Below are 16,379 nucleotides of genomic sequence, written 5' to 3' on the forward strand. Positions count from 1 at the left end.
TTTTCTTGGAAGTGTTATCTTTAATAAAGCAATTGCTTTATTGCTTCAAAACACACCTATAATATTGTCTCACTTGTTAATGGCATTTTGAATATTGGGCATATCATGCCTGATCCATAATGGCCAAAAATACCATGTTTGATGACTTGTAAGCAATGAATGAGTTAAATCTGCAGAGAGGCATAAGAGCACAATGACAAGAACAGAACAGAGTAATTACTCAGTAAACACCATGTCTCAAATTATCAAGGATGATGACAATTATGTCGTGATGATAATGGTTGTGACAATAAACTGAATAAAGGCTAAAATCTTACCTAGCATATTTAGAAAAGGCAAGAATTTAAATTATGTCAAAGTTTATTTAATTGTAAAAGCAAACACTCTTACCTTATTCTATAAAATTAAATTCAAGTGTCTTTAAGTAGTATCTACATTATACCAGAGATGTGACTGTGTTTGGTTTTTGCACTCAAGAAAGTTCTAAACTAAAGTTAACAGGTGGAAAGAGAATAGTGACCATGGGATTTGAGCCACAAAGATCTGGGTCTGAGTGTGAGCTCTAACATTTACTAGTTTGTTATTTTGGGAGATTATAAAATCTCAGTTTTCTGAGGGAAAATAATGGTGTGTATCTTGCAATATTTTTGTGCGGATTTAACACAATATTATTCGTGTTATTCCTAGCCAATGTTTGGCACATAGAAAAGAATTCCCAAGGTTACTTTTCTTTCTTTATTATTATTTTTGTTGTAAATTATTTGCTTAAAGATTATATTCATTTAGCTTAGTTAATATTAACACACTCTTTTTTTTTCCTATAAGCTTTTTTTGGTCTGTGCACCTGTCATATGTAAGCCACCATACTAAGCAGTGGAAGAAACTTCAGAATTAAAAAAACTACTATGGATAGATGTGTATAATTTAAAGCAGTTATTATAATGAGTGTATTTTGAATATTTTGTCATTTATATTATATCAGAAATAGTTAATTCTAAATTTAATCAAATTTAAGGTTACGTAGGTCAATTTGGCCGGCATATATAGACAGATATAAAGGAGAGAGCCTATCATTATTATGGGTTTGTGCTAAGCATAAAACTTAAGTAACAATTACATTAGAACATGTCATTTTATAAAACACTAAACATCTTACTGTCAATTTTTCTGCATCTCTGGGAATAAAATAATTTAGATGAACCCATTTTCAATAAGTTACCTAAGTTGATTATATATTGTATATATGAATGCATGTTTTTGTCAGGATGATTAGAAAGACAATTTTTAGTATATTGCATTTGAACTAAAGCCTTTATGTTGAGTTGTATGTACTACTCATTTTAAAGACATTTTACTGACTTGTCTTTTCAAAAATATAAGGAAATTTATACTTAAATTGAGGTTTATGGTAGGAAACATTTTTTCACTCTATCATTACAATATTAATATGGTCTTTTGCTTTGAGTTATGGTTAGAAGGGGGGATCACTATGGCTTTCTTTCTTCTGAACAAATTATCTTTAAAACAAAAAGCTGTCTAGTCACTGGTGATTATTATGCAAAAGGTCTTATCATTGGAGGCTTCTTTTTAAATAATCAAAACTGTTTCGAAGAAAAGTATAAGGCAGAACACCTCTGGGAAAAGCAACATAGATCCCTGTTCAAAATATGTGGCAATCCTATAACCTAGATTCTGTTAAAATCTCATGGGCATCAAATGTCAAATGGAATGCTGCTAGCTCCAGGAATAGAAAATGAGACCTTCTGCTAAGGCAAGGGGTAGAGTTTTAACGTCACAGAATCTGCAAGGATAAAATGCATTAGACCATGAATGTATAGTTTTCCTATATATATTAAGTTTCAACAGATGGACAAAAAATGAAAATAAGAAAATTTCATTATCTATTTGGTTTATATACATTAGAGGCAATAGTATTCATTTTGGTTTTAAAGGAAACTATATTTTAGATTTATATTTAAGAAAATATTTGCAAAACTTTTATTTTTGACTGAATATTAAATTGTGAAAATATCATAAATTTAATAGCTTCCCACCTCCCCAGAGCAGAGAACAGATTCTCATACTCAGAAAGAGTGACATAGTAGAAGACATTAAACTAGATATCAGAAGAACTGGTTTTATTCTTTTGCTACTTAAGTGATGGTCCACAGACCAGTAGCATTGGTATCAGCTGGGAGCCTGATAAAAATGCAAATTATTGGGTCCCACCCCAGATGTATTGAGCAAAATTTACATTAAAGCAAGGTTTCCAGGTGATGAATATGCACATTAAAGTTTGAGAATCATTATATTAATCAATGTTATGATTATTACAATAAACGTCAATTATAATTCTATATCTATTTTGGTTAAAATATTAAAATGTGATTTGATATATGGAACATGTTCTAGAAATGTTTAAGATAACGGTGATGATGATGATTATGATGATGAAGATGATGATGAATGGAGGAAAAAATAATTTGTGAATTGGATTAGCCCTTAATGGGTATTATGGGCATTTATCACCTACCAGGATCTATAAGGTACAAAAGTTGCCTCCCAAGAAAGTAAAGGGATGGCTGTCTACATCATGTCACTCCCAGAAAGTCACACGCAGAAATCCTTGAGTTTAAAGGTAGGGAGCAATAGGAATAGCAAAGAAATTTAGGTGCCTTAAAACTGATCTGAGGGAAGCTAAAGAGAAGAAAAGGCAGGCAAGAATAAACCTCACAAACTCAAGAATGCTGAGTGTGTGTGTATCCAAATTTCTCAGAATCACTGTTTGCATTTAAAACAGGATACAGCAGCCACATAATTCACATAAACAAAGAGAATTCATTCATAATCTCATCAGTGATGGAAGATGTATAGAATAAAATATAGTTAATTGCCTTTGCCACTAAGTCAAAAAATGTCCCAGAGCAAGGAGTGCCCTTTCTGTCTCTAGCACCCAGACCTTATGTGAAATTAATGGATTAAGTCACTATCACTCAGAGCAGCAATAGGAGTCAAGAGTCTCTTCTAATTTGGTTTTTATTTATATTTTACTTTTCCTTTTACTTGAAATCATCATACGAACTTCTAAAATTAACTCATAGGAAGCATAACTTTCTGTAACACAGGGATATGATCTTTGAAGGTTAATGAAGTTGAATTCAAATCCTAGCTGGGTCACTGAGAAGTTGTTAATATTGGGCAAGTTATTTAATTCTCTTGGTCCTAACCTAGTATTTTCATTATAAAATGGTGGTTGTTGGGAAAGTAGATATGATAGCACATGTGCACTGCTAGGCTACCCTTATTGAGCATATAACTATTGTTATTTAATATCGCACAGTGAAAATTTGATTCTGGGAAAGCTAAAAGGCTGTCCTCTTTCCTAATTCAACCCTGACTCCATCAAATCCTTGATACTGGGAGACATTTTGTTCTCTCAAGGTGTAAACCATGGCCGCTGGGCCTACGCGTCCGGAGCCCGTGCTCCGCGGCAGGAGAGGCCACAACGGTGAGAGGCCCACACACCGCAAAAAAAAAAAAACCAAAAAAAAACCCAAGATGCTAATAAAGTACTTTATAAGAACAGGTGTCAAAAAAGCCAAAGTCTAAAATAAATTGTTCCTGGGGATGAAATAATGTGAATATAAATGATCCAGAGCTAATTTGGTATCCTGAAGTTGTTATTCTACGTTAATATTAATAAAAGTAATATAACTTTTTTTCTACAGAAATACTCTTATAGTCCTCAATACAGACAACAACAACACCAAGGGATGATTTATCAAACACTGGAAGGCAGGCATAGATTCTTTTTCTGATGCAATATGTATAAAACAGAAAATGTTAATGTTTAAAAATCCACACACAATCCTTTTCACTTTTGTGCAACATCAGACCAATACTGTAGGTAGGTCAGTGCTTGACCAGTGTTCAATAGAACAAAGAATTGTATAAAACTACTCTTCAGAGTCATGCATCAAAAGAAGACAGTGCCACACAGCAAACACAAATACAAAAAATAAAAAACAAATCACACACATTTGCATGCTAGCACAGCAGATAGCAAACCCTTTTCTTGCTGAGTAGATTCTTTCTCAGAGAAATAGATGAAGAATAGTCACTGGCCTCCAAATCCTATAATCATCCAATAACATAATAATATTGACACAATTACAGCAAGCAAAAAAATGTGCATTTTTCAAATATTCCCTCCCCCATCCTTTTATCTTTTTCCATCTTCCAGCTCACCGGAATGTACATAAGTAAAGCAAAATAAACAAAGCTCTGAGGAAAAAATTAAGCTAACTTAACAATTTCTAAATCAGTGGGCTAAAGTAAATTACAAATAATAAATCCTCCATGCAAGAGTATCACTAATTTAAGGAAATAGTTTCTACTTAAAATATCCTAGAAAAAAATCATATAGGAGCATCAATTTTAGGGCTCATAACTTAAAATTTTTTTAAATTGAGAAAAAGTCATAGATATTTGGTTCTAATATAAAACAGCCCTTATAATACATTGATATATAAAATATACTGATGTATAATATACTGATGTCAATAAATCTCTATGCAACTTGGTTCAAATTATCTTAATATAAATAAAATTGTTCATGTTTCAGATTACATGCCACACCTGTTTACGGTCTAAAGTGTGTTAATAGAGAACTGAAGAAGAAAATGATATTACTTACAACCTAATTACTATTTATCTTACTTTCAGATTCTGAATATAGTATTTTTTTTGATATTTACTAATGTAAATGCTGAGACCTCATGTTCATATTATATCATAATTTTCCCATATTCTTAGTCTCAAAAATATTATGAATATTATTTTTGCTTGGTATCTATGAATGACTACAGTTTAAGCTACCACCAAATAGATTCATTTCATCCCCTTTTTTACTCTTATAAAAAATGTTTCAATGGACATTCTATTGCTTATCTGTACTTACTTCCTTCAAATAAACTTTTAGAAGTAGAACAACTTGATAAAAAGATATGAGCACTGACCTTACATAATGTCAAACTGCCCTCCAAAGAAGGCATGCCAACTTCCAGTTTTTTTTCAGCAACGTATAGAAGATCCCACTTTCCTCTATACTCAGCACTAAATATAAAATTGTTAATCCTCACTAATTTTTCATAGTTTTTATTTGCATTTGCCTTATTACTAAGGTGTCAAACATTTTTATCTCTGTTTTGGGCTTTTATAAGTCTTATATGAATAAGCTGTTCATGATATTTATCCATTTTTCTATTGTCTCACTTCTGAAACACTATTCTGAGATATTAGTAAACTTATAATCCAAGAACTGACGTTTGACAGAGGAAAAATTCTCTCTCAAGAATGTCTTAGAAGGTAAATGGAAGGTTACACCCTGTATGTGATTGCGTCATGTGGCATAGAAAGTTATCTGCCGAGAATCAAAACGACAAGCACGAGAGAAGCATATGGAATAAGATGCTGTCTATACTCCCTAGTTCATCCCTGGCATCCCTTCCCCACCCACTGAGATTTCTTGTCATTAGCTGTTGTGGAAAGAGAACAGATAGAGTGAGTCATGAATTAAGATCCTCCCGCAAATAATCGTACCAAAAAAGCACTGCAACAGAGGGTAACGTATCAGTTGCCACAAAGATAAGAATGCTTTATGCAGGCGAAGACCTTTGAAGAGCTAAAGACAGAAGCCTCTTGATACACATTCAGTACAATGATCTACTTTATCATTCATTCAAACAGATTTTTCCCCTTCATCAGGGCATCTTGTCCTTTTATTTGGTGTTCAAAACACCAGGACACAAAGGATGCTCTTCATCTTGTGTGCTACTGAAATGAAATCTTGAGGTAGGGAAAAAAGAAAACACCCTTGCCCTAAATTCCCTTTCAAAAGTGAAGTGTGAAAAGACATCAAGCAGAGTACACAGTATTATTGTTGCAAGAAAGTCAATTCTGCAAGTGCAGCGGCTCAATCACTTCCTCACTCACAAGCGAATAATAAGAAAAATCCAAGGAGAATGGGTTCCACCTGGGGAAATGGAATTTCTCATTGGGCTTCCTCCTGATTATCATTAACATCTATGGGTACAGCTGTTTCCTTTCTCTGAATAATCCTGAAGTCAATGCTATAGTATTGGCTCCCTTCTTCCATCTCCACAGAGCCTATTGTACATCACCTCATGCCCTATTCTGAGCAGCAGATATTTCAAATTTATCTTTTCATTGAGCAGCAAACTAGAAAGTCTAACTATTTGATTTGGTTTGGTACTGAGAGGATTCAAAATTATTTTAAAAATTTATAGCCTTGAAAATTTGGTCTTACTAAACCTTCTTGGCTATATAAATACATTTTAATTGCAAGGTATAAGTGAAGTTATACTGTAGAAGGTAACCAGAATCAAAGATATTTTAACAAACTACTCAACAGTTATGACATATAAATTATCATGTATTTAATTTTTATATAAAAATTTCTTGTTTATAAAGTCAGCTTTTTTCAAACAGGGTGAAGAACTTGACCATCTAAAAATTCTTCATGACATAATTTTATAAGCTACAGAGTATGTATTTATATACCAGGACCATTGTTACATGAGCTGCTTTATGCTTTATTGTTTCAAAATAAAATGTATTATTTATTACCTGAATGGGGTTTTAAAAAGCCATCCAAGCTTCTTGGAGTCCAACTGAAAGTTTGGTTAGTTCAATTAACAAAAGAACTCATGAATAGTAAGAAAATTGAGACAAGACCATATTTACATTCAGAGCTCCTAGTAGTCCACTTGGCCTACAGTAGTCACTGAAAAAATGCTTTTTTTAATGGAAACCTGTGTAGTAAACAAATTAACAAAAAATAAAGCAGTTTCCCCATGTGGCAGTTCTTCAGCAATGCAGGGGCACTCCAGAATTTTAAATCATGATGTTATTTGTCCACACATAAAGAGTGTGCTTCTTGTGACTAAGATTTGAGTTTTTAAAATTTATATATATAAAAATGTGTGTGTGTGTGTGTGTAGACACACACTCAGACATTTACTAGATCTTTCAAGGGTTTTTTTCACAACTCATCCACGTGCATAAACCTATAAACATGAAAGTTAAAATCTATTTGTAAAATTACCACTGCACTGAAAAAGAATTATATCCATACATATCCTCCACCAACTTCTTTTTACTTTGACATGAGGAAATGGTAAGAACACTCAAAGCTCACATATACAATGAGCATTCATAGAGCACACTGTTGTATACAGTATGCTTCTGTGCAATTTTTCTGGTTAAATTTTTCTTTCAGGTACAAAATGTTCTCCTAGTCTAAGTTCATGTTATTCTCTTCTCTGTTGGGAGACTTCTCAGAAATTTGATGACAGTATTTCCATATCACATCAACTCCTCTTAGTACAAATACAAGTTTCCTTAACTACATAAAATGAGTAAGACTTTAGCTGCTCTACCATCAATTTCCTAGGTTCAGCAGGGGAATGCTGTTCTGTGAGGTCTCAGGGCAAAGTGTATTCTCATTGTTCAGAAGGCAGTTTGTATACTTGTTCTCTCTGAAGGATGCTCAGCTTACTGTGATGTTAATATTTGTATTACGTGATTTTGTGAATTGATTTTTTAAAGCCTCAGGTAAAAGAACCAAAGCGTTTTTCCCCCCTAAACGTCTCCTTTCTTCACTTAGTTCCACTTTACTAGAATTGGACTTTAATTCCAATACTTTCCGTAGTAGAGTTCTACTGGGGTAGATCTTATATCGAAGGTTTGAACATTTAAGGGTATCAAGTAATGTCAAAACACTGAATAATCCAATGTATGTTTTCTCCCAAGGAAATACAAAACTATGGTATGGAAGTGGACTTGCCAAAATTCAATCATAAAACAAAACAAAAACCCCACAATTATCTGGGTAGGCCTAGGCACTAACGTATCTGTCTCTTGTTCCATCGTCTCCAATGATCCTAACCTCTTGCTTGTTTGCCTAATTTTTAACTAGCTAAAAAATAAGTTTCATTAACTAAAAATAAGCTTAACTAACTAAAAAAATCAGTTTCAAGAAAGATAGAACTTATGAGAGATGGTGTTTTCATACTTTTGTAGAGGTGAAAAGACGAAAATGCTCTTGATGGAGAGCTGGAACATATATAGCTACCCTTCTAGCCCAAGTAAGAGCCTGGTGGTAAAACTTAACCCTACATTTTCCAAATATCCCCCAATTTTGCATTGTATGTACTTATTTTTAACCAGGAAAGGATTCTGCTACTTAACGTTCCTGTTATTTTATGCACAAGGTGACCAAGATTAAGAGGGTGAATTTTTCTACCTTCAAAGACTCAAGTTTACAAAAAAACTGCAAGTTTACAACAAACTACAATTTTTTTTTAAAGTTAACAAAGCATGAAATGACATCACACAAAAAAAGTTAGGCTTGAGAGTTATACAGACAAACAATAATTTTAATATTATATCAGCTAAAATTCTGAAGGAAATGTACATACCCAAACCTTCCGATTCAAACAGACATGTTTCATCTACCCCTAAATCTCGGCACCAGGATAAGAAGTTTGCTGTATTGTCTCTGGCAAAAAAGGATCCTGAGGGTGCACTGGCCTTGCATGGAATCTTCTTTAAGGGCAGCTTCTGAAAAACAAAGAAATCTCACTCTGGTGGAATATCTGGCAGTCATCACAGTGACACGTTAAGTGTACATTTATGATTTCAACAAAACGCTTTGGTACAATCTTATGTCAATAAATAGGTTTGTGAAGAACTATAGGAAAGGACATGAAACTCAAATGAAACTTAGTTCTTAATTAAGAGACTAGGAAAATCTGTGCCTGTAAACATATACTTACCTTTTTAGTATCTAGAAGTAAACATACATAAATCCCTTCCCTGGCTCAGATTGCCTCTTTTCTTTCTCTTCTACTATTTTTTTTTTTTGGCCTTCTCTTTCATCTAAGTATTCTGTCAGTATTTCTCATAAAGTATGTATAAATGAATTTCTCACTTGTGAAAGAAGAATGAAACACAAATGCAGTATATGAATATAGATAAAATGTAACACACACACCTGCATTTTTATGTGTATACATATGCACACACAATAAAAATTACAATAGAATTATAAAGTCAAAAGAAAGCAGCAGAATTGTCTAACATCCATAATTCTCTATCACCAATATAAGAAAAGGAAATATTAAAATTTTTTATCTTTTAACAATAACATTTTACCATCATTCTTCCAGACTATTTCCTTTTAAACCATAGATTATTGCTCTCTTATGTAATATAAAAATAATTCTGGTTGGATTTCTGCTATCTGACCTTGAAACATGTTTACATTCTGCATCATTTCTCTTCCAGGATAAGAAAATGCTTAAGAAAAGGGAGTGTGTGAACCCGGATAGACTTTTCTATTATCAGCCTCATAAAATTTTAGCCCTGGAAATCTCCCTTACCATACCAAATGTTATAAAGAGTTGTGTGAGGTTTTTTCCTTTAATAGAATATAACCAGTTTTCACGGCATTCCATGAAGTCACAGAATGTGATTCTATGTGATGTGAAAGATTGAGCCAAGTGTTTGGATGATCTGGGCTAAACAGAGCTTTGCCTCTGAGAGCAAAAAGATCAAGGGAGAAGCATTTTGTGATTTCAATTCACAGATAGGTTATTTCCTCTATTCTCTGTGAACAAGAAAATATAAACAAAATGTTGTGGATTGTTGAGGTCATTTACCAAGATGGTTATCAAAAAATGAAATAGTGGTCTTGGTGTACTGGTGAAGCCTACTATCATCAAACTATTACTAGGGCTTTTTCTGTCCAGGGATTTTATGGCTACATAACTAAAATATTCAGTTACTACATCACTCAAAGACTGTGTCTGTCCAATAGCAAAGATCCATCTCTTTGTTGCTGACTGAATTTGTTTTAGGCTTAGACATAAAAAAATTTTTGCATGAATACACATATATTTATATATACATATAACAATACCCCTTAACCAATTTGGTTAAGTAGTGGTTTTCAAAGAAATGCTTTCCTATATGAATTGTAAAAAACAATAAGAAATAGCATAGTTTAATGTCCCCTTTATAAAATATTCATGAACATCAATTAGTCAATATTTATTAAACTTAAAAATCATATATCCCTAAATCTGGCAATTTACTCCTAAAAATATATCTTGCAATATAATAGTATTATTACTTCAAAACATATGGACAAGTATATTTGTTGCAACACTGAATAGGAAAAAAATAGACATAGAATGTGTCAAGAAAGGGCTGGTTGAATAATATAAAGTATACAAATACAGTGGAACTCTGTGCAATAATTTAAAAAGAATAAGATAAATATATATGTGTTGGACCATAAAAATGTGCAGTATATACTCTTAAGCAGAAACCAATAATTTGCAAACACATATGTACACTACAATTTCATTTTATGATGTGTGTGTATGCACATACATACTGGTGCATGTATATGTACATACACACACAGTATAGATGGTCATATATAAAGTTAAATTGCATATAAATATGTTGTATTATAAATATGAATATTGCATTTATTTATATAACATTCATTTAGGAAGAATTCAAGGAGGACATCCATCAGATTGATAGTAATTACCTTTGAGGAAGGTGATTGATGCATAGAGAATCATTTGTATCTTAATTTACATAATTCCAAAATATGTAGTAGGATTTTGAGTGACTTTTACATTGTATCAATATTTTCCAATTAAATAATCAAATAAGGTAAATCATGTCAGCCAAAACATAACAAAAAGATCTGCTGAAAAAAAGTCTTCAAGAGGTGACTGTAAAGCTTCTTTATGATGCAAATAGGAAAAGAACATAAACAGAGTCAAACACTAAGCCATTTTAAAATCTACCACCTCTATCCCTGGGTGGGGAAAAAAACCCTTCTGAAATCACTTCAAACTGATGAATGAGTTTGCACACTTGCACACAGGAACTATAACCTAGGAACTATAAAATACTTGACATATATAAGGGCATGCCAAAGGACATGAGGTGCATGGGTTTCATGGCAAAAAAGAATACAATATCCAGATTGCACCAGAGAAGCTAGATTGATTTGACACTTAATCCACCAAGGGACATAGCTCATAGCTTGTAGAATCCAATATTATTCCTGGCTGCATACCAACCAAAAATCAAAGGGTCAACAGTCTTCCCAAGGTTGCTGTGCCATTTATACATAAGAGTCTTAGAGCAGATGTCATATTTCACTTGAATTAAAGAATACATGATTCGATAATATCAGTACTCAATACCTTTGGAACTTATAAATATTTTTTGACATATTTTACACAAAAATATTCATAAAGTTCCAAAAACCTTAGCAATTACTGTATATCTCTCCAAGTTCTGTTATTTTTAAAAAATTATTAATTTCTCTGGTTCTCATGAAAATCCTAGGAAAAATGACAGCTCTGAATCTCTTCTTTAGTATCAGTAAATAAAATAAAAGCAAATTGATGTACTGAATAAAATCAGCTTTCACCTTGCCACAAAAATCTTGAAGAAGAGGTTTAGAATAGAGAGCTGTCTTGAGTAATTATGACAGTGTCTACTTGAATAGCTAAAAAATTGACCACAGATAAGGAGAGGAATACTTCAGATGTAAAGAACTAGGGATTCAAAAGAGAACCTCCACATATAGCTCAACTTCCATATTAGTTTTCCCTTTACTGCTTAACTCTCCAAAGAACTCCTACGGCATTTAAATACCATCTCTAATTATTTACTCAGATGAGTTTTTCCCGACAATGCTGCTATATATTATGTCCTCAGAACCTGATTGATGAATACACGAATGAATGGTTAGATTTGACCCCTCACACTAGATCATAATCAACGTGAGGGCAGGAGCAAACACTCTGCCTTAGAGATTTTACATCTCCAAGGGACATGTTTCCAGGGCCTTCAAAATTCACTAAATTTATAGTACACATAAAATGCTTCCCATAAATTAAGAAAAGTATAACTGAAAAATATAATAAAACCTTTGAACAGTTTTCGAAAGTTACTGAATATGGAATGAGTTGAGAATAGTTGCCAAGCTGAGCTGAGATCCGGTAGAAATTTAGGCTTGCTTACTCACTAGTAAAAGTCATGCTACCGTCCTCCAGCCTCCATGGTATAGGTTTCAATATTTTGTGTTAGCAAAAGGAGAAATGACTACCAATAAAACATTAGAATCATGTACAAGTAGGATACATGTTAATTTTTCTTTCTTTTTTTAAAAATGAAATGTAGTTGATTTACAATGTTGTTAGTTTCAAGTGATTCAGTTATCACACACACACACACACACACACACACACACACACACATATTCTTTTTCAGATTCTTTTCCCTTATAGGTTATTACAAAATGCTAAGTATATCTCCCTATGCTATCCAGCAGGTTGGTTATCTGCTCTATGTATAGCAGTGTGTATATGCTAATCGCAAATTCCCAATTCATCCCTCTCCCCTCTTCCCCCCTGGTAATCACAGGTTTGTTTCCTATGTCTGTGGGTCTATTTCTGTCTTGCAAACAAGTTCATTCGTATTATTTCTTTTTAGATTTCATGTTAATTTTTCTAATATTGATAGTCTAATGTTTATCCTTTTATCTCTCAGCGGGATTAACCTAAGTTATATATTCTCAGCCTCTATACTAATACTTGTGAACTGAATGATGAACATACAAGAGAATGGACGGTTTGAAATCTGAAAGTGTCCTCCCCATTCCCTCAAAGCAACAACCAAATTATGTTGAAATAAAAAGAAAGATTTTTAATTTACTTCTAAAATCTTTTAATTCAATCCATTACCTCTTAGGTTAATCACCTGCTAGGGTTTGGAATTCAATTACCTGAGTTCAAACTCAGCTATGTCACCTTCTTGCTATGGTGCTTTGGACAGATTACTTAATGTTTCTGTGCCTCAGTCTCATACTTAATGTTTCTGTGCCTCACTCTCAGCTTCTATTCAACGCACATAGAAAAAAAAAATGCATCTCATCGACTACGTGTGAGTGCAAATTAAATAATATAATTCAAGTGTAGAAGTAAGTGTTCAATAAAGTTATCATCACTGCCATCAATGCAAGTAAAAATATATTGAATTGCCTATGATTTCCTTCTCTCATATTTTCTTGAAAACATTTCATTTTTTCTTCTGTTACAGGTACAAGAATTCAGAAAAAGATTGGCAAACAATTTATTTCTATCTTTGCCCTAAACTTAAACGTCACTTTTAAAATAGCTTTCCGATGGAACTTTCTGTGATAATAGAAATGTTCCATATCTGTGCTACCCATTATAGTAACCACTAGTGGCATGTGGCTATTGAGCATTTGAACTGTGGTGAGTGTGACTGGAGACTAATTTTTAAACTTTATTTCTTTTTAATCCGTTTACACTTAAATAGCCACATGTGGCTTGTGGCTATCATATTAGGGCATTCATAACAGGGAAAGTAAAGCCATTATTTGGGGGTTTAGAGAGTCCAATACTTAACCCCTTGACTACTTTGTCTCTAACTAATAGTGTCCCCATGTCTTTCAAGTCCCTCAAATCCAATAGTTCCCCTGGATATAGTTACTGAGATGCATAACTATGTTGGTCATTTAGAAAGAGTTTACTTATGTGCTGCAGAGTACAGCATGTGTATGTCCTAGTTATGGTGTTGTGGGTGTTACAGCTTCAGAAGGGCAGTAGTGACTAATTCTATTTATATTACTTAAAATAATCTACACCTAGAGAACCACGATATTATTTATCATTATACTGCCACAGTGTCAAATACAGTGCTTCACACATAAGCAGTCCTGACTTCTTGTTTTCTGAATCTTATGGTAGATGGGGAAGGAATGAATTAACATTGTGAGTGCTTACCGCACTCTAGGCACACAAAACATATACTTTCAGATAGATTATCCTCTTTAATTCTCAAAAAATAATGCCATGAATTAGGTAGATAATAGTATCTCCATTTTCCAAGATGAAAAAACTGAGCTCACACATAGTTGAAATCGAATCATTCAGTCTCTTACACCCGTACACTTCTAACTGCTCCATGAAAGCTCACCATTGCCTGGATTTAATATATTTCAGCATTTGATTTATTTCCCAAGGTTTTAGCCAGGTAACATTACAATAAAGAAATACATATTTTCTTTCACCTATTAAACCTAGAAAAAATGGAGAGAATGGCATCTTTAGTTCTCCATAGGCAGTGAACTGAAAATTTAATGTTAGTAGTTTATTTTTTTTACTTTACTAGTAGTTTAAATAATCCATTCTTCACAAAAGTTTGAGATAAAATATTCCCCTTGACCACATCAAGTAGACATTTCAGCTATGAAACAGAAGAGATATATAAAAGAAGAAATGGAAATTGGCAGGAACTAATATCTTCCCTTTTCCAAAGGGTATATAGAATGTACTTTCAAATATGCAGGCAGTGGGCTTCCCTGGTGGTGCAGTGGTTTGAAGTCCGCCTGCCGATGCAGCGGACACGGGTTCGTGCCCCGGTGCGGGAGGATCCCACATTGCCGCGGAGCGGCTGGGCCCGTGAGCCATAGCCGCTGAGCCTGCGCGTCTGGAGCCTGTGCTCCGCAACGGGAGAGGCCACAACAGTGAGAGGCCCACGTAACGCAAGAAATAAATAAATAAAAAGAATTACTAATATTGTAATGTCAACCAGGAGTTACAAACTCAAAGGCCCAGAAGAAGTCAGGCAGATTAAATAACAGAACAAAGTGGCTAGCACTAGGGGACTATAAGAAATGGTGGCAATTGTGGAAAACTAAAGAGCTCATGCCATGTCCAGGAGGGGCAGCCATATTTATTTAGTTCTAACTCAATGTTTCCATAAAGAAATGCAGTTCCAGTGTTGCTGGATCTTCCAGTTTCTCAGAAGAATTTGGAAATCTGGATATTTTAATGTGAAAGTCCCCTGAGTTTGAACAATTGGATCTATAGGCAGCTCTATGTGGTTGCCAGTTTACAATCTCAGTGTTCATATGGGGAATAATAAAAAACAAAAATAACATTTTAAACTAAGAAGTAGTTTAAATTACATGCACACTTTGGAAAAATAACTAGGTCATTTGTTGTAGAAGGTGTAAAGGAATAAAAATTTTTTAGATAATTCTACAGAAGTAAAAACCAGTGACTTCTTTTTCTTCTGTCACTTCTTTTTTAATTGCAACACCTCTAAATCACAGCTATAGTAGTCAGACTTGAAAGAATGAGGTTTGAATGGAAGGAAGAGAAACATTCTGTGAATATGAAAGATTTCTTAGAGGAAGCAAGTGTTGGATACCAGGTGTGACAGTCCCTCAGAGTCTTAACAAAATTAATGGTAATTGTTAATTAGTAATTAATTATAGGAACTCTAACAAATGATGATAGTTGATGATAATTAAAAAAAAATGTTTTTGAGAATGTATGTCAGTTTTCTGTGACCTTTCTACAGATCAAGAAATTACCTTAAGGAAATAGTCAGGAAAATTCTTTTAAAATGTATCTTGAAATTTTCCTTTCCAACAACATTTTATACATTCTAAGGTGCAATAACTTATGATTACTGGCAGCAAATTTTGAGTTCACAGGGTCACTGATTCTAATATTTTAGTTAAAACTACTTTTAGTACCCATCTGTATAATATCCAATAAAGAAAAGCATTTTCAAAGGTCCAAAGATTGCCTTATGGATGGATTCCAGGAAACTCAATTTATTTTAGTGGCTAACTGATTTCTAAACACTTTTTGAGCAGACTTTTTTTTTTGTAACTCCATGGGACTGCACCTTGTAAATGCCCATCAATTGACTAATGATAGCTCCATAGATGCTCAGTAGTTTGAAACACAGGGATGTTAAACTTTTAGTAATTCAGAGAAAAGGCTTAAGCCTTGAAACTGCAAATCACTAGCAGTAAGGCCGTGACAAAAAAATGGCTATTTATTTAAACTTTTGGAACCTCAGGTCCATCATTTGTAACTTTTTACGAGAATTAGATGTTTGGGAAAGTGCCTAATACCAATCCTAGACCATAGTTTATCTCCAATTAATGTTACTTTTTTTTCAAATACATGTCTACTTTCAGTCTATTTACAAGAAATACCCTGATGAGAGTTGAAAAACAGATACATCATCACATCTGTACTTACTATAATAAGCTCACAAATACATAGGAAAAAACAAAAGACATGCTTTATATTTATATGGTGATTTAATTCCAATTTGTTTTTATCCATCCTCTAATTTTGTTCATCATGCTGTGTATTCATCTTCGTACTCCATACTCTAATCACAGTGGACTTTCCGAAAGGCAAATTTAG

The 16,379-nt window shown here is 33.4% G+C and overlaps 1 protein-coding gene across 1 annotated transcript in view; it reads right to left on the reverse strand.

Moving 5' to 3' along the window:
* Nucleotides 1-16,379, reverse strand: part of GAS2 (growth arrest specific 2) — a 158,347-nt gene that overhangs the window by 69,108 nt on the left and 72,860 nt on the right. Inside the window, exon 4 of the mRNA XM_079929755.1 lies at nucleotides 8,502-8,643. Within this exon, the coding sequence (XP_079785881.1) occupies nucleotides 8,502-8,643 (142 nt within the window). The remainder of the gene's footprint in view (nucleotides 1-8,501; nucleotides 8,644-16,379) is intronic.

Source organism: Stenella coeruleoalba (genome assembly GCF_951394435.1).
Source record: "Stenella coeruleoalba genome assembly, chromosome: 8".
In the NCBI taxonomy this organism is placed as follows: domain Eukaryota; kingdom Metazoa; phylum Chordata; class Mammalia; order Artiodactyla; family Delphinidae; genus Stenella; species Stenella coeruleoalba.